At 35.0% G+C, this 19,319-nt stretch overlaps 1 protein-coding gene across 9 annotated transcripts in view; it reads left to right on the top strand.

The window, feature by feature from the left end:
• PDE1A (phosphodiesterase 1A) overlaps positions 1–19,319 on the top strand; it is a 203,194-nt gene that overhangs the window by 120,527 nt on the left and 63,348 nt on the right. The window contains exon 1 of one of the 9 annotated variants that reach the window (XM_032693797.1): positions 7,599–7,822. The exons of the other annotated variants lie outside the window; for them this stretch is intronic. Coding sequence (XP_032549688.1) covers positions 7,767–7,822 — 56 coding nt within the window. The 5' untranslated portion in view covers positions 7,599–7,766. Of the gene's footprint in view, positions 1–7,598; positions 7,823–19,319 lie in introns of those variants that run through there. 9 annotated transcript variants of the gene reach the window in all.

Consider the following 19,319-nt stretch of genomic DNA (forward strand, 5'->3'; position numbering starts at 1 on the left):
TCAGGTCTGTGAAGTTTAAATGTGGAAGTAGGCTATTGTTTTAAATGGACTGGTCATGACTTTAAAATTACACAGATGCTTAAATAGCCTGCTGATGGAAGGACTGATTCTGTCTTTTACTTGCTGATAGCTGCTCTGATTTACATGTCAGAAAGAAGTTATGAATTTAAGTTGAACATTTGGTAATGTTGAACTTCTCTGTCAAGCAATATGCACCTCTGACATAGCAGGAAAAATGTGCTTAGCATCTGGACAGATGGAATTAGAGAAAAGAAGGCAAAAGGCATCTGCTTATGCTTTGAATGTTCATCCTAGGCATGTTGGAGACCTCTGATAGTTTCAGGAAACTACTTTTTCACTGGTGGCTTCATATGCCTTTACCATTGCTTGTGGGTGGAGTTTCCCCATCTGCACAGCAGATGAGGATTTTGTACAAGCAGTTCTTAACTGAGCAGTTCACAGTTCTTAACCGAGCTGAAAAATATCTATTTTAGGTACAAAAACTTTTCAAGATCATAGTTAAATAAGATAGATATTTCAGTTTGGTTCTGTGGAGTTTATTTATAGATGGGGACAAGATTTGAGAGAAATAAATTGTGGATACTTTTCAAAAGAAAAATGTAGCTAAATAATCTGAGTTTCTTCATGAGTACTTTTCAGTGGAGTTCCTAACATTGGCATGTAAATACTACAAGGAAAGTAAATGTTTTTAAAATTATGTCTTGAGAATGCTCTTGAGGTTAGTAGTAAATAATTTTAAATACTGTAAATATCACACATAGGAAACACCCTCCCTCCCTTCTCTTCTGTAAAACTGTCCAGCAAACTGGCTCTTTCTTTCTCAGACATTTTGTAATATTGTATGTGGTCTCTCTCCCAGTGGCTTGCAAAGCAATTCTACTTCTACATAACAAAATTGCTTTCTACATTATGAAATCTTTGCATCAATACATCTCTGAACATCTACCCCAAAATATGGCAACCAGTTGAAGTACTTAATAAATCATAGGCAGTAATGGTCCCCTAGTGTTGCTGTTTGCTAAGAAGCAGTAGAACTGGCAGTGGGAATTCAATCATTGTGTAACAGAGACAAATTTAGAAAAGAAGATGAAACAAAATTAGGATATGTGTCATTTAGTGATACTGAAGTATGTATCTCATCCTGTGGAAGAACTTTTGAAACATTAGAAAATTATTCTCATGTGGTTAGAGAAGAATGAAATGGTAAGTATTATTGTGTTTTTGAGCATAATACTTATAAAATGATTTGTAGATGAAAAAAAATCCTGTTATCCTTGCTTATTTTACTAGCAAGAAAAGTCAGTTTGGTAGCAAATGGCAGCACTGAGTTGCCCAGCTAAATGTCCCATGGAAACAAGGATATTATCTAAATGATGTTCAAATGACCCCAGTTTTCATGAACGTAATTTGAATTTTACAATATTGGAGAGCTATCATTAGTTACATGAATTTGTTGAGAACTGAAGCACTACCTCATGATCATTTTGAACATGATGCAGCTGAAAATCAATACTTTTTTCATCATACTGATTATGTATTTTGGGACTCTAGTATCATCTCGCTTTAATTTAAGAATTAGGAAAGATGGTGAAGGTATTTTTCTTACAGTGAAAGACTGACTTAATAGATTTATGGCAGATTATTCAATATTATGAATATATTGAATGAAAATATACCATTGTTTCCAATAAGATTATTGACATATACATTTGATATCCTTCAAATTTCTTTGCATTGAGTAACAAATTTTTTTCTTGGGCTACTTGTACTACTGCATTTTATAGAAAAGCAAAAAGACATTAATGAGCAAAGTCAAAGCAAAAATGACAATTTTTTTTGCAAGTGGGTGCACTTTCTATGTTCATTGATCTTTGCTTTCATTGGAAGAAATCTGCATTAAGCAATACCCTTTTGGGGTGAATGATTGCTACAATCAAGTGCCTTACTCAAAATGTCAACCTTTTTTCTCATTTTTGTCATAACTAGTATTAGTATGGTGGTTTCTTCTTTCAGCAAATAAGTTAGTTCCCTGCAAATATGGATCCACTGTATTGTAACAGTTAAAAAATGACCTGGTTTTGTCATTTGCCTGAGCTATTGGGAAAGGAAAGAAAATACGTAAATTATGTAACTTCCTAAATAATGAAATGTTTGCATTTTGCAATGTCTTGTGGCATTTTAAATTAGCTCTTTATTCTCATTTAACCATCTCATAGATTTGGAGCAATCAATTCATATGAAACTCTTATTTATGTTTTTTAAGTTAGAGAGTAGTATGACCATACTAAACCAAATAGAGAGTACTGCAGAATGATGATTTAAAGGCTAAAATGCAAACTTCAGGACTGGAACTTGTAGGAAACATTTTGAGCTTTGTTTAAAAGTTAGGTTTGGCCAGGCTGGTGGTTTTCAGTGGTCAGTGACTGTGGTGTCTTGAGGCTCTGGTTTTGGGCGATGTAACTACCTGCTGGTTTTTCAGCAGACAGGAGAAACACAAGGCACAGAGTGGCAAAAATAAGCCTGTGAGCCAAGAAAGTTGTGTCCTATTTCCCATGACCCCCGGTACCTCTCTTCTCATGTTCCTCAGTGTCCCTATTTGTAGATCAGAGATAAAATTTGTTGTGAAAGTCTCAGCTTGTTTATAAAATGTCACAATATCCTTGGATAGAAAGTGTTATGAAAATATAATCTTTTCTACTAAATACAACCGCACATTACCAGGCTCTTCTGCATTGTGTCTTAGCATTTTAGCACAGCTAATTTTTATGCCAATAATCCATGTTTACAAAAATGAAGAAGTCAACTCACAAGAAATTAAGTACATTGTCATAAATTGTCATAGTGATTCATGCATCTCTGACAAACAGGTTTATACTTAAGTTTACTCCTTGCTTTGATTGGATACCTTGGAATTCAACCACTTCTAGTGGATAAATTTTTATTTTTAAATGTCCAGCAATTAAAAGGAAAAGAGATTAGGAAGGCTTAGATAAACTACTGTTCATATATATTTAACAAAGAAACTCCTAATCATGTATTCATTATAAAATGTGATATGCATATAAATACTACATTTATATGCATTGATGCATTTTGCTCAAGACTGAATATATAAGGCAAGTAGGTATAGAAGCTTTTAATTGACCCTGAAATTAGATCAGTTGGTTAAAACTTGGTGCTAGTAAAGCCAAGATCATGAGTTCTATCCCCAGTAAGGGCCATTCACTTAAGAGTTAGCCTCAATGGTCCTTGTGGGTCCTTTCCAACCCAGAATATTCCGTGATTCTGTGAAATTGCAGGAAGTTAAAAAAACCCTCTTTTTTTACCCAGGGATATGAAATCTGTAGAATTCTGTAAAATTTTTAAAAGATTTTTAATTGACTCAGCTTTTCATATTATATTGACAATAAAGTAACCCTTTCCAAGGTGACATTTTTAGGGTGATGACAGAGCGGAACATGCAGGTTATAAAAGGAGATCAAATAGCTTGTTGCTGATTCTGTTGAGCCTTTTACTTGTAACTCTAAATGATATGTGACAAATTACAGATTTCTTCTAAATGTATTTCTTTCAAGCCATTTCATAGATTTCTATTTTTATGAAAGTTTTCAAAAAAATGATTTCTTTCATATAGCATATGTTTCCTATATGAACATGTGCTTGCTTTTTTTTTTTTAATCCATCTTTTAAGTTAAAACTTACTTTTGATTTTAGAAAATTCAGAAATCAGATTTGACATTCCCGTAAAAATATAGACTATTTCTAAAAGTGCTAAGTAACCTAAAATCACCATATTTTTATCTGTTTTTCACATTCACATAAATACTTTCTAAATGGAAACCAAGCACAAAACAGGTTTATGTCTTTCTATTTGCAAATCATCAGGTCAGATTCATAGTTTTAATGTCATCAGGTCAGATTCATAGTTTTAATGTCACAACCTCTCCTTGTTCAAATTGATAAATATTGCATGATGTGAAGACAAGAAGGGTAAAAATTTCACTTGCACTGAATGTCCTTGCTTAGCAAATACAAGATGTGGACATTAGGTTTTTTTCTCTTGTTCCCAACATAACTTTTTGTATCTTACCTTCCTGTTATGAAACACTTCTGGCTGGGGAATGTGCAGGGTATGATTGTCCCTGACCTTAAGGGAATTCCTCTGTGAGGATTCATGAGACTTCAGCACTCTAAGGCCTTTGCAGCTGCCCTGTCCCAACAGAACTGAGCAGTTTTCTAGACAATCCAACAGTCTCAGTCATAGTAAATGAATAAATGCATCTCTCAGCAGAAAGTATGTAGAAAGTGGCAGGACAGTTAACTATTAACTAAGCAGTGGCAGTTACTCCTGTCTCAGGAAACATCAGGATGAGGCTTTGATCTTTTCAGTTATTTCTTAGAAAATAGGAAAAGTCATAGGAACTTTCATACATTTTTACTACTATTGTGCTCCTCTGCTGATGCACCTGTTTTTTTCCCCTGTCTTTTATTTCTATTTCTATTTCTTTTTGTAACTGTTATTATGATAAAATTTCACTAATGCCAGTAGTGAAGTGCAGAATCAAGTACATAAGCAAAACATATAAAATGAATATACTGGACTGGTAGATGAGCCCTGAATGAGCCCTTTGATCTTATCTGACTGACAACTGGCTTTTTAACCTCTCAGAGATGTATTTCTATGGAGGATCTTTTTCAGAGATCATTGAGTGATAAGGATTTGTATAGTTATTGAGAGTTTTGTGCCAATGCAGAATCACAAGAGAAGAAAAGAATATCTTTTTAACCTTTAGCTCTACCTGTTAGCTGACATACAGTGAGATACAGCTCATGTGACGCACAGAGAAAACAAATTATTCCATGTTGTTTCTTATGTTTACTGCAAACATACAGTCTTTTTCAAATTCAGTTTGACTATAGGGGTTAATAGCCAAATTTAGATAAAACCATTTGCTTGGAATAACTTTGGAATCTCTTAAAATTAGTATTATGGGGCCCTTGGGTTTCTGGGAAGGTTCTATTTTAGGCTTCAGTGACGTGTTATGGTATGCTGTGCAATTCTACAGCAAAATAGCTGGCATTATTTGAAAAGTACGGTTTAGTAGTATTTTCCATTGTTCACAAATGAGGCTTTCTGATTTAACAGCTAGGACTTCTTTCCTTTGGAAAATTGTAAATATTACATAGGTTTGCACCAGAGCCAATTCAAGTGTTCTCAGAAGTGCAGGCTGAACAATTTTTTCTGGGACAGCCATGTTCTGGTCTTTTCTGTGCAGCTACCCCAGATGCTGTGCTGTGTGGGGCCAATGGTACTTCTGTGGTATTTCAGTGGGTAAGAAGTATCAGAAGGTCACTGGGATTTTAAAAGAGCTGAAACAAGTGTCTCAGTTATTGCCAGGCCATTTTTTTGACCTGTCTTATTGTCTCTTTATATGTTTTGATTGTTTCCTAAAATATAAAGCGAGTAGTCTAATTTTAGTGGAATAGGTTGTATAAAGATAGCAGGAATTGTTTATTTATATTAATTTTATAATGACTTCTTAGGAGAAAACTTCTATATGGCAATAGTCATGCCATAGGCCAGAAACAAATCAAAGAACTTGTAGTAGCTGGATGCTCTCTAAAGCAGTGTAAGATGGTTGTATCTCACTTTTTACAGCGTTGAATGAAAAGAGGTAAAAGAACAGAACTGCCATCTTCTTTGACGAGAATCTCAAAACCAGAATAATGGCTCTATGTGGACATATAGAGCTACTGTATTAATTACTTGCATACATATGACAGATGTTTTCCACCGTCTGAACAGATTAGTTTTCTAGTTTGTAGTAGATGAAGTGAAATTGTGTTAACAAATGGTGCTTTCTTTAAAAAAGAAATAGATACTAAGACTTTATGTATAAGGATGTTGTGTGCAATGGCCCTGAGTCCATTCATACCTGCATAATGGTGTTCATACATTTCTAATGATTTTCAGAACCTCTTTAAATGGAAAGGTCATAATTATTACTGATCCCTTTAAGGATGGTATTTGTACTATGATCATGGCAAATAGCAGAGAGACTGTTGAGGTGGCTGTAAAATCTACATACAGAGTCTGCCTAGGAAAATTACTGTGATTGGTTTAATAAGCTCCTCTTATTACCCTGTGGTATATCATACCTTAATTATAGTCTGTAATTTTGTATAAATGAAACTGTAATTAAGGAAGCTAAGATGGATATCTCCTCTCAGAGAGATTTTTTGAACTCCATGTGGTCCTAGTTAGAGTGGGAATTCACTAAGTCAGAATTCTGGTATTTAGCCATTTAAATGATAATTCAGTTGTTTCTTGTCAGGTGCTGATTCTTTTTCTCCAACTATAAGTGTTAGCTTAAAATAAAAATATATATGTCTCAAATGTCCAGTATCCATCTTACTTGTACAATTTGAACTCTCTAAATAGATTCTTGTTTTGTAAATTAAATGCTTTAGACCTCACATTGAGTTGTAGAGTCTAAAAATCGTGATTGATCAGGATAAACTATTTTTTCATTATTGTGTTTGGGTTTTTTTATATGGGATACGCTGATAAACTATCTTGTAAGATACCATAATTTTATCTAGCTTTTTATTATTAGCTCATTTCTGAAAATTGTCTTTAAGATAACCATCAGATTTAAACAAGTTTGTCCTTTAGCTCCTTTTCTGTCCTCACATAAAAATATTTGGATATAATCTGAAGGGACTTGAGGGTCGAATGAGCTGGTACCATGAGAAAGAGATGTGAGAGACTGAATTCCAGCTTCATTTGTATAAGCAGCAATGTCAATCCTGTTTGCTGGGGGCAGGTACCAGCTCATACAGCTGAATGAGAAAAAACATCTCAGCCAGCCTCTCCCCAGGGAACCACAGTGTGTCCTCGGTTTGGAAGGGCGAGGGAAGCAACTAGGAAGATTTAGTGCTGGGAGACAGGAAAGGGGAGGAGGAAGATTCTTACACTGGAGCACTCACATGTTCCCTGGGTAACCTGGTAGTCTGGTAGTCAGATCTAGTAACTAATAAATTGGATTAGAAGGATAGAATCCAAGCTAGGACTGCGGAACATAGTTGACGTCAAAGGAGAACAACAAAAACATTACCATACATTGTACCTGAGTGATTTGGTTCCCATTCATGTTATGGCCAGTCCATCATTTACCCAGCAGTGGAGGTGGATTTAATCTGTGCTCCTTTAATATCATTCTGATGGTGTAAAAAACTGTGGTGTTAAGAATGTCTGTTGCTTTCCTATGAATGTTACTTAGGCGTCATGCTTGACTGAGAAGTGAGGTAAAATCTGGGCACAGTAGTAAATGATGAGGTCTCCTTTACTAAACCAGGTTATAATCAGTCACAAAAGGTGAAAAATCATCCTGACATCTCAGAAGACTGCAGTATATGTGTGCTTTCTCTGTCTCTCTGGCTTTCTCTCTTTTTTCTGTTCTCCTCACAACACACGTACGAGACCAGGCTTTTTATGTCATACTGCAGCAGTAGCACCATCCCACACACTCTCTGTCTCTGAAGAAATGTAACCCTTCTCCCATTTATCTTCGAGTAGATTTCAGTGATTTCTGAACTGAATATCTTTTGTCTGAAGGAGCGTGTGTTGGCTTTACCTGTAAAGAATTGGCAGGCTAGGCTTACATCAGTCACTTGAATACAAATATCTAGTGCCATTTGAGACATCTAAGGGTGCCAGAGACATCCACCCAGGGCTGGCAGATATGACACAGGACCATCAGGACACCTGCGCTCTCCTGGAGCAGCAGCTGGCGATCAGGTGAGATACTCCAGGGCATCCAATGGTGCAGGATGCCTGTCTTAGATAACTGATTTGACCCTGCTGTTTCTGGGCATAATGTATATTTAATATATATGATGACCGATCAGAAACTAAGCTCCAGTTTTTGTTTTTGTTTTGTTCTGAGGCCAAGTTGTACAAATCTGTAATTACATCATCTTCCTCTGGATGCTAATGGAACTGCTTGTACACATAATTGCTTACTGTTGTGGGTAAAATGTACATAACTGAGCTCTCCAGTCTCCTGTTCTGGCTATGTAGATGCTGTTCTTGACAGGGACTTTAATAAATGGCATGCCATTCAGAGTTTGTCTTGTTCACAGTACTAAAGAAGCAAAGCCACACAACTTTCAGAGCTGATAACTAAAAATGAGGATGTATATTTTTACACAGCAGGCGTTGCATTTTGGGGATTGTAAAATCTTCTGTCAATTCTGGCAGCATACAATTTGTGAAAGAAGCAAAGGACTAGAATATGTAGCATTTATTTCTTAGACCAGATTTATGTTTTGTGTGCCAGAACCACATTAAGCAAATCCTCTTCTTCCTTCTAAAGGAGCTAGCCAGTTTGTAGCTATCAAGAATTTTCTTTTTTCAGGGATAAACATTACTTTGAAAACTTTTCCATGCACCTGGGTAGTGACCAAAGACAACAAATAACGGAACAGGAAACCATAATTCAATTCTTTACTATATAGAAAGCTTCACAGATGACTTAAGCAGCTTTTTTAAGAAGTTGATTTGGTTTTTTGGCTGTTGGAAATGGAAAATCTATCTCTTTTACTGTATTCTGTGTACATTTAATCAACTTGTAATCCCCTCCATAGTTCTGTGCCTATAGTGCTTTTTCTTCTATTTCAGAGAACAAGACAGAAAAACAGACATAAAGCATTTCCAATGAGATGACTTTAAAACATACAAATGTTGCAGTTTGAACTGTTTGCATGGCTTTAAATGCTGAGAGTTTAGAGCAAAATCAGTATAAGAGGGACCTTTCTGTTATTATTTATCCATTTCCTTTCTTGAGATGGGCATTGGTAGCAGTTGTGGTACATGATAGCTTTATTATCAATGCCGCTCTTTTCCCCCCCCCCATTTCTGTGGTTGATTACCCATTTTGTTAATACTTTTCCAAGTCTCGTTTAAGGTTTTCTTTTAACATAATATCAGAGCTGAAATGTATGCCAAACTTCCAACCTGAAGATAGACTGGATTGCTCTGTAGGCTGGCTCCTTTCCCTTGACCTCATTTGAGAAAGCACGCAGGCAGCAGAGTGACATCTGGCACTGTTTGTTGGGTCAATGGGAGGAAGCCAATTCCTCCAGTACACCAGGTATATGCAATTCCTTGGAAGTGTGTCCTGTACAGTAATATGTAGAAATACATCTCAAACAAAAGGCATGAAAATAAAATTATTCTTTTATTGTGGCAGTAGTTTTCTTCATGTTTTTCTTTTTTGGTTGAACAGGTCCCAGACATTTTCAGCTTTGTGTGCTCTCCAGCTGGTACCAATGGCCAGCTATCTGTATTGATAGACAGGTTAAAGTTCAAGGGACCTTTTGAGGTATGATTCTTCAAGCAGTTTAATACAGTGTTTCTTTCTGACATTTATAGAAATTTTCAATTGATGTGTACCTCCTGAAAGACAAAGAACTGAAGCTGAAATTTTCTATCATTCTGTCAGAAAATGACTGAACAAAACAATAACAAAAATCTACATTCTGCCTTTAGGAACCTTTACATCTTCTATCTCGTGATACAAGAGATGCTCCAGTTCTCCAGAAACTTTATCTTTTTTTAATCCATCCAGTCATCTGATCTAGAAAACTTGACTTCTAAACCTACGTTGTTAGTATGGAAATAATACTTGCTAAATATAGTAATTAATATTTATTGTAGTTCTGAGAAAGAGGTATAAAATGCAGAAATCCAAATCTATTGCAGTGAGCAAATCTTTAGATCAGGTACTTTTGTACAAGACAAAAGAGTCCTGCACAAGACATCTCTCCTGTTCTGAGATGGCAATTTTCAGTCTGGTCTAGCTGGCTCCATAGAGTCAACTGGATCACTAGATTAAATTTTGAATCTATTGATATAAGTGGGTAATTATTCTTTTCTCTTGAAAGTGGAGCTAGCTTAGATATTATAGCTATAATACATATATTTATGTGCAAAGAGCTCTTACTAGGTGGTCTGATCTTAAAAAATATGGAATTTGCCACCCTTTGTTGGAGCTGAAGACATGTTCACAGTGATTTAAAATAATGTTGATAACAATTTATTGATTAGAACATAATTAGGAACTTAATAGGTTCATTTACTTTTCTTGAGAATTTTTACATATATGATTTTTGCTCCTCCTTCTCTGTCAGTGCTTTACTACCTGCTCCTTTCTGAAAAAAATGAGTTAATTGCCTTAATTATGCACACAAAGAAACCGCAGAATCATGAACTAAAATGCTTATTTTCATAGTTGGGTATCCTTGTTCCATTCTGGTGTCCTACTCTGAGAGTCCATGAATGAAGCAGATTCAAAAATCATTAGGACTAGGATCAGAGTATGGTTTGTTGTTGGGCTACTGGGAGTTCCCCTGATAAAACAGACATTCAGGAACTGGCTGATCTATAGTTACGTCAGCTAAGCAGAGGTCTAGTGTACTTGCTGATGCAGAGCAACAGAACAGTTCTTATCAGATGATCCTTATCAGATGATGCATGTGAGAATCAACTGCTGAAAACATAAAGCTGTTCTGTCATGTACTGCTCTGAACATTCAGAAAAAAGTAATGTGACTGCATAATGCTTCCACTGTTCTGTTCTCTACTGATAAAAGCTTTTCGGCAAAATACAGTCTTGCTTTTCATAAGAAAATGCCCATTATTCATACCCAAAAGGTTTTCTGATACTGTACAATTTCCAGTGAAATTTTGCTTGAGAAAAACATCCACACTCATAGCCTACTTAATAAAATCTACATCGTTTGGAAATAGCTTTTTTGTTTTCTTCCTGGGGTATATTGAAAGGTCTGCAAAGCTTTTGTGCTTTTGTTTTCTGTATAAAGTGATATGGATGCCTATGGCATTAATTGTAAACATAAATGTAAAATATTGAGATTATGTCAAATCTGAATATGGAATAGAATTTGGGACTTTAGGAGAATGTCTGCAACATTATTGCAAAATTAGACATTCTTATTTTAAATTTTAGAAGGGTAGCTAAATCTGAAAGCTAAATAAAAACAGTCCATTTCTATAGGAGGATGCTGTAAATGAGCTTACAGATCACATAATTATACTGTCTAATCAAACAGTAGAGGAACTGCTGGGACTTTATTTTTATTAATAGAGAGAATGCAATACCATTAATCTATTTTACAGCAGGGTTTATCTCTTTAATTATTGTGAGCAGCTAGTTAAATGCAATGACAGGTTTAATAAATAGAGAATCTGTAAGCATCATGAACAGGATTATCATGACATATTTATCTTAGTTTCTTTTTAAAATTAAAAATCTCTAAAAGGTCTGAAAAACCTCCTAACTGACTTTTATGGAGTTCCTATAATACTATTTATATAAGAAAAGTTTCCATGTTCATTCACTGATGTAGGTCTGCAAAATACTGTTTAAAGATTTTTCTGTTTAATAAGATTTATGAGACAATATGTTTTGGAAAAGTGCCACACTTCTACAAATGTGGGACTGGGAAGTGCTGACAAGATTCAGGAAGGCAACTCAAACCAAACCTTATTTATCACAAGAAAACACTGGAGAAAATCTGAAGAAAAAGTAATTATAATTTCCAAAGCACATCAAGGCCTAGCATGTGTTAAATTTACGGTGTTATAAGGGCTGCTACCGAAAAACACATTGAGGCTTAAGGTAGCATTTATTCCACTACCAATGAAAGGAAAATTTGGATTGCTTCATAGGACACCTAAAACTGGTAGTTTAAAATAATTTTTAAGCCTTCTGCTAGTAGAAATCTGTTGGAGTTTAATGAAGCATGCATAAAAAGCTTGCAAAATCAAATAATTATTTTTTTAGAAGTTATGTGTTTTCCTCTTAGAACACTTCATGTAATTTCAAGATCACTCTGGCATGTACCAAATTTATAATTTGGAGCTTGGAAGAGGCTACCAAACATTTCAACAGAAACTAACTATCCTCCTCCAGCTGATTCTTGGTATATAACAACATGAAAGGATGAGGGAAGGAAAGGTTCTTCCCAATGAAGTTTAGGGCTAAGTCACAAGTTCCAGGATATGTAGCTATAGTAAGAGACAGCTTGGTAGTCATGTTGTTTGAGAAATACTTGTGTAATGAATCCTTCTGTGTGTGGGAGAGCTGTTGTGTCTTGCAAGTCCCAGAGTCCTACCTTGCTGATACCAGTTGCTTGGCTCAGCTGCCTTAGAATTTTTCAGGACTGAAATATTTCTGAAGAGCATTGCAAATGAACTAAGTGCATGTAAAGCATGAATTGTGCATCATTGGTGACAGCAGTAAAATATCCTTCATGAACTGTTAATCCATGCATTTTTATTACGTGTATGAGGTATTCATGTATTTCCAAATTACTCTGTCTTCATAACTGAAGTTGTTCAATGGCTTTGTAATGAAATTTTGAATATATGGTGAACTAAAAAAAACCAAACAAAAAACAATGCAGATACTCTTCACTTAGAAAACACTTGTTTTTTCATGCCATTATACCAAAACATTGGAAAACATGCATGCTCTTTAAACTAATGTAACTCCTCTGTGTTCTGTGAGATTCATGCCACCTAAAATTCTAATGTGTGTTGACTAACACTATTACTGACATCAGCATTATATTGTGGAGTGATTGGGATTAGGAAACAGTTGCCTTCAGTCTTACAGTACAAAGGGAGATTCATCTTTACTTATTTTGCATCAATTAAATGTTGAAAATGAATACTTGCATCATCATTAGAATAGGACTCATAAGACAAATCTGTAGGAAGCTGCCTAGCCTAGTGGCTTGACTGCTATATACTTGCAAGTGTGTTACTTTCCTAGCGTTGCAGGTAAACATTTGAAAAAGTTTGATCAAGTGGTGCATTCTAAACTTAAACTGCAGCTGTGCATTAATAAAATTCTTCACAATGGGAGCTATACAGCTATGGGTAGTATATTTTGTAGATGAAAGGCAAGGTGAGGGAGAGTTCCACCTCCTAATGATGGTACTCCTCAGTTCACCTTTTTGGCATGCCTGTTTGAGTGAAGGGAGTTGAATGGCAGGAAAAAAACCCCTCAACCAAACATCAAGAAATAAAACCAGAAAGGACCAGGCTCAGTTTAGAGCAAAAGTGTCAAGAGACCTAAGTGAAGGAAGCCTACAGAGGCAACGTTTTTATTTCATGTGCCTGGTACTAAGATTAGAGGGAACGCTAAAGAGGTTATGGAGCAGAACTAGAACATGAAAGTGGATGGTGGGCATCCATGAGCCATTACAGGAACAGGTGGAGAGAGCAGAGAAGTGCCTATGCTTGGTCAGAGCTGGAGGCAGCTGGAAATAAATGGAAAGGTGAATGGTAAAGCAGATGAAAAGGTATAGGTTTTGTTGCTGTAATCTTTGTGCTTGTATTTATATATCCTTGAGATAAATGAAACACTGAGTACTGGTGTTTAAAAAAAATTGCATCTCTTAGCTCGACAGCTTTCATAGGCTTCTGAAGAAAAGGGACTCTAGGAGCACAATGCAGCTAGACTTGTGAGGTTAAGGTAATTAATGGAAAAGAATCACAGCCTGGATTTTCAGCCTTAAAATGTTAGGACAGTCTGGTTTGTGATAAGAGGAGGTAAGTCACTGGAGTAGAAGTCAGAAATCCTCCTCTCAAAGGAATTATTCCCATGATTAAATTGTATGTTGTCAGATTTGGGGGGCTCACATCAAGTATAATCAAATATGTATCTGCGTGTCAAGCTATTCTGCCTCTGAATGAAATTAATTAATTCCTCCTACTGCAAAAATAATTTCAATCCATGTCAGACAACTAGATAGTATAAATGAAGTTGTGAAAGTTTAGTAAATTTTAATGTCATTTCTGTAATCATATTTGTGGTGGAGATGCCAAGATCTCTGTTTCAATAGATCAGAATCTAGCAGAATACCTGTGACTGAGTAAGCAGCTCCAATTCTATTAACACAAAATAGATCTTATTTTGATGAATCCTCTTTGAGAGTTATTGTTGTCATTTCGTGAGATCATTTTGGTAAGGTTTATTTCTTTGTTCTGTAAGAATATCTTACTCTACTGTTTTGTGTTCATTTAATGATCCTCCCATTTGAACTTTAGTAAAGGTTTTTCCAGAGAAGAGTCTGAGATTAACTATTCTGGATTAAAATTTAAACTAAATACAGCTGATGTGACCTCACAATAATAATCACAGTGAATGAAAAGCCTAATCAAGTATTTAAATCCTAGTGCATTTTGAAAACAAGAGTAAAAAACAGGTATTTTGTGGCAAAGCATACTTTAAATTACTCTCTGGATTAACTTCACATTAAATCCAATTCACCATAATACAAATGCCTTGCTTTAATACCTGATCTAGAATCTATAGGAGGAAAATTATTATGTTGCTTTTTACTTACATTTTTTCTTCATTTAAAATACATTAACGTGTATCCACCAGTAGAACATTAGCAGGTTTTTAAGATCTATTCTGATCTATGCAGAGTTAGAATCACATTTGTCAGGCAGCAAAATTCAAAGATAATAAAAACTGAAGATTAATTATACAAACTACTTATACTGCTTTGTTCTCCGAACAGTTAAGCCATGGATCGTATCTTTTTATTTTGGGTGCACATATGCCTGCTTTTTTGTTACTGTTAGCTGTTCCTGCATATCTCACTTTAATTGAATGTTACTGAGCCTTGAGCAAGTTTCTTCATAAAAATATGAAGTACTAGTATAGTTACTGTATTAAATGTCAGTGTCTCTATTCTGTCTTGTTAACATTTCATTTATGTTCCTTGGCTTTTTATTTTAGAGGAGATGTTTTACCTAACTTTCTTGCATGCTCTCTGTTAATCAATCAGGCATTTCGTCACAGGTTTTATAAGAAGGAAGGAAATCCAAATTTTAACAACTTTTGCATTTGCCTTATATATTAAAAAGATAGATTTAGATTTCTTCATTGCTTGGTCTTATTCCCCAACATCATGGGGAGTGCGCCTTTTTTACTTCAATGTGTATATATTTTTTTAATAGATGAAATTACTTTTAATAACTTCAGCACTACAAAGTTTTTAATAAGCTGGACCAAAATTTTCAGCTATATTTTCAGTTACCTTTCATTTGAGTGTTTTGCAATTCTTTTCCTTTTCTGTATTTTTTTTAGGTGTATCCTCTCAGTGGTAAGAAATGTGTGTGGGTTTTTTTTTTCCCTTTCTTTGTGTAACTGCACAAAATGGAAATCTCTGGATAATGTTGATGCTGAAATCTCTCAAGCAGTTTTCTGAATTATGTCCATGAATCTTTAAATAAATTTAAAAATCATATGGAGTCCACAAGTGCTTACAGTTGAACTTTTAGTCATCAATAATCATGAAATATGGCATTAAGAAAACCTCAAAACCCACAGAAATAATGAGCTGGGATATATATAAAATGGCTTAGAAGGCTCACTTCCTAGTATGGTCAAATGGAGTGTTATTGAACACTGCAGAGCAGATAGCCAGCCAGGGTCCTTACGCTGCTGTTCAAGCCATATAAGCACAGAGACAGTCTTCAGCAGTTGCTGTCATTTGCTGACCTAGGAAAGGATGTTGGCTGCCCAAAAAGGTGATATCCATCTGATTCATTGTCATTTGCACATTATCTTTCCAGAGCGAAATTGCGCTCCGACACGGCTATTCTCAATCTGCTACAGCAATAAAATCTTAGAGACCTTTTATGCCAATGATCACAATCAAAGAGGCTGTAAACACTCTCATTTAACTCTGAGCTCTTATTTTTGAGGTTTGCTTCATTAAGGCATATGTGAAAAACCACATTCTCCAGAACTAAACTGTTAATTAGCATTGCACTTAGTCTTCCTTTCTCCATTATCCATTCAAGAATATCCTGCATTGCATATTCAAGACATCATGTTGATATCTGCAGGTGAAAGCAATATATTGGTAGGAGACTACTGAACAAGGCACTTTCTCATTTGCATTAATTTTAGGAAATTTAACTGCTGTATACTTTGCTATAGAATTTCTCTGTGGTCTTTATTCAGGTAAACACTCCCTTGTGATCACTGCTGGGATTGTTCACTACTGTAATAAAGCTGGCTTGTTTTCTGTGGGCAAACTGCTGGCTTCCTTCTCTGAGGAATGTTACTTCAGATTAAAGTGAATAACTTGATTTCAAAACTGAGAATTCCAATTAAAAATACGCTGCAGTAAAGGATATGAAAAGCAAGGGAAAACAAAACAATGTATTGTTTGAGAATATGACAAGCAAATCATAGTATGTAGTTACACTTGCTAACAAACTGGTTTACTGCCTATTTTGTTTTTTTATACACACAGAGTTCTTCCTCAGTAAGCGTGTCAACAAACATTATCTTGTAACATTGAATCAAGAACTTACCAGTTTTCTATTTTGATATGAAAATGTAGGTTCTTGAAAGGAATGTCAAGGCTTTGCAGAGAAACTGAAGACTAGTGATTCATTCAGTAGACGTATGAAAAACGAAGCAAAATTTGGCAGTTATGTTAGTCGTGACCATAAGAGAGCTGAACTTTTCAGGTTGGATTTCACATCCCTGCAGAAGTACATTTATGGATGTTGTACTGTCATCACTTTGAAGAAGTCAGATTTTAATTTCTGAGTCCTAGAAAGGGACAGACATCAAGGGCAGAATTTTATGCTATTGAAGCTGGGTTTGAAGTTTTCTTATAAACAAATACTTTCTAGAAGCCTGGTAATTTCCCAGCTAAAATCTCCTTCTTCTATTGTGTATATAACAAACAGAACATTTTGAAGCATTTTCACAAGTAATTAAATATAACCCAATGAATTTGGTTATGTGGTTAATTTTGAGATCAGTGTGGGCCTTTTTTAGAAAGTAATGGGGCAGCGTATCACTTAGCAACTAAGAAAGATGTCTGCTGTGTTGGACAGAAATTCTGAAAATTATTTTAAGTTGGTTTTTTTTTTTTTTTCCCCAAAAGTGTATGAGAGGTGCTTTATAAGGCACAATCCATGTGCTTTGCCTTAGGGTAGGATGCTGGATCTGATGCTCTAGTTAGCAGCACTACTTGTACAATGATGTTGGTCCTTAGTACTGAGTGATAACTAATTAAAGAACATTCTTTCTACAAGAAAGTTTGCAGCCTTGTAGGAGAAACTCTTGTGTTTAGGGTAAGTTATGGCAAAGAAAACTGCAGCAACTAAGGAATGGCCTCTAATCCAGTTTATTTTCCCAGGCCTAAAAATCCTGAACCCTTTATTATTGACTTTGCAGGCTGAGGAAAATGGCAGCTACATACCAGCATTGACTACAAATGATTTTTTATTTGGTTTGCTACAATTCCTGTCACAAGTGTTTCCAGAACACCAATATGCATATACACCATATATGCTAGATAATGGAATTAACATAATATTGTTCAAGAATTACTTTTTTGGAAATATTCTTCCCGATGAGCTCTGGGGACTTTTTTTCTGTTTACTTCTACTAATCCCGAAGTATTCAAAGATGGAGCTGTTCAAGGACAGAGAATTTCAGTTTCTTATCTCACCTTCACTCAAATTTAATTTCGCATGTAGACAAATCCTAAATCAAGGTCTCGTGTGTCAATAAGAATAGCCATGTTACATTTCATCCTATTTGTGACCATTCTTAAAGAATATAAGGAAAAAGTTCACCTGCTTTATTCTTTCTTCTTTTAAACATTTCTACAGTTCTCAAGTGTGTTTAAGCTGTTCTAATGTTCTACTTCTTATTACCAAGACCTACTTTGAAGTACTTTATTTGGCAATTCTTCAGCGGAACATTTATTTTTAACAATTCCAAATGTCAGAAGTTAGTTTCACACATAGAGTGCTGAATTCTAGCATCTCCTAATTTATTTTTTTTTTTACATTTTAATTGCAGTATTGTGGTTTTAAATAAAAAACCTATTCATAGTTTTACAATGTCATATATATTACATGTACTATATCCTTTCTTCAGAACCACTCAGATGGTAATGATTTTAGAGCAAAATTGTACTGTAATTACTACAGCTGTTGTGCTAAAGCATTTATGTCTTGCTCTGTCTTTTGAATCAAAACTTCTTTTAGTGAAAATAGATTTGTCGAAGATGTTAATTATTCAGTAAAAGTACGTCTGAATTAAGGTGATGGTATTTTTTCTACAATGTTTTAGGCAGACTAACATAACAAATTATTTTAATATTTTATGCAATAGTCTGTAGTAGTTCATAATGCAAATATTTCAGTTTTTTACATTTCACGGTTTTATCCCAAAAATACGAATCTGTACTTTGTTCCTCAGAACCCAGGATACACATTAGAAACAAAATTTAAGATAAATTGGCTCTGTCATCCCACCTAGAAGGTGTGATTATATATTAAAAGTAAAATTTTAATGCTCTAGTACTTCAAGAATTGAAGTTTAATTATAAGTAGAAAAAGTAGGACTTGTGAATCAAAGGATGAGTTACAGCTTGGATCCAAGTATCTTGGTTGTTATGTTGACCTGTTAGTCCAGCTGAACCAACTACCCTGATTCATCTGATGGCCCCTAATCTAGTTGCATGTAGAGAGTCCAGCTGAACTAATGTAAAGTATCTTGAAGGTAAATGAGATTGTTTTGACTGTACAGGTTGAAGACATATTGTTACCCATGCACATGTACTATCAGATATGAGGCCAAGGGGGGCAATGATTTCTTGAAAAAAGAAAAAATTGTTTGTAAATAAGCACAGAGGATCCAGATTACTTACCAGGATACAGATTCTACAGCTTGATGCATCAAAAAAATCTGTAACTATTAATTAAACTAATTTAACAGTTAGCAGAAATGTTAAGGCTTGGCCACATTTATATATGTTGAACTGTGGTATGCAGCAAAGAAATTCTGTCTTGGATCTAATTTTTACCTTGGGAAAGAAAAATATTAATTATATACAGATTATATAGTATTTACTGTAGTTTGATTCCACAGAGAAATCATGGAGAAAACTGGTGTTATTTTAATATTCCTGGTTTTTTTGCTCATGTGTGACTTTTTCAAATAGAGGAAAGGACACTCATGTTGTCATAGCTGATTCTTTGATCATTGGACAATGATATTATTTTTAGTGTTGAACACTTACCAATCTTCTGTCCTTAACAACTGCAGAAATTGAACCAAAGAGGCTTTCAAAAGCAATGGCAGCAACGTGTTTTCTTAGTATTAGTCGAGAAAATATTTTCAGTACAAAGTTATCAGTTCTGGTTAATGCAGTTTT

This window comes from Chiroxiphia lanceolata, chromosome 7 (assembly GCF_009829145.1).
Source record: "Chiroxiphia lanceolata isolate bChiLan1 chromosome 7, bChiLan1.pri, whole genome shotgun sequence".
Taxonomy (NCBI): Eukaryota; Metazoa; Chordata; class Aves; order Passeriformes; family Pipridae; genus Chiroxiphia; species Chiroxiphia lanceolata.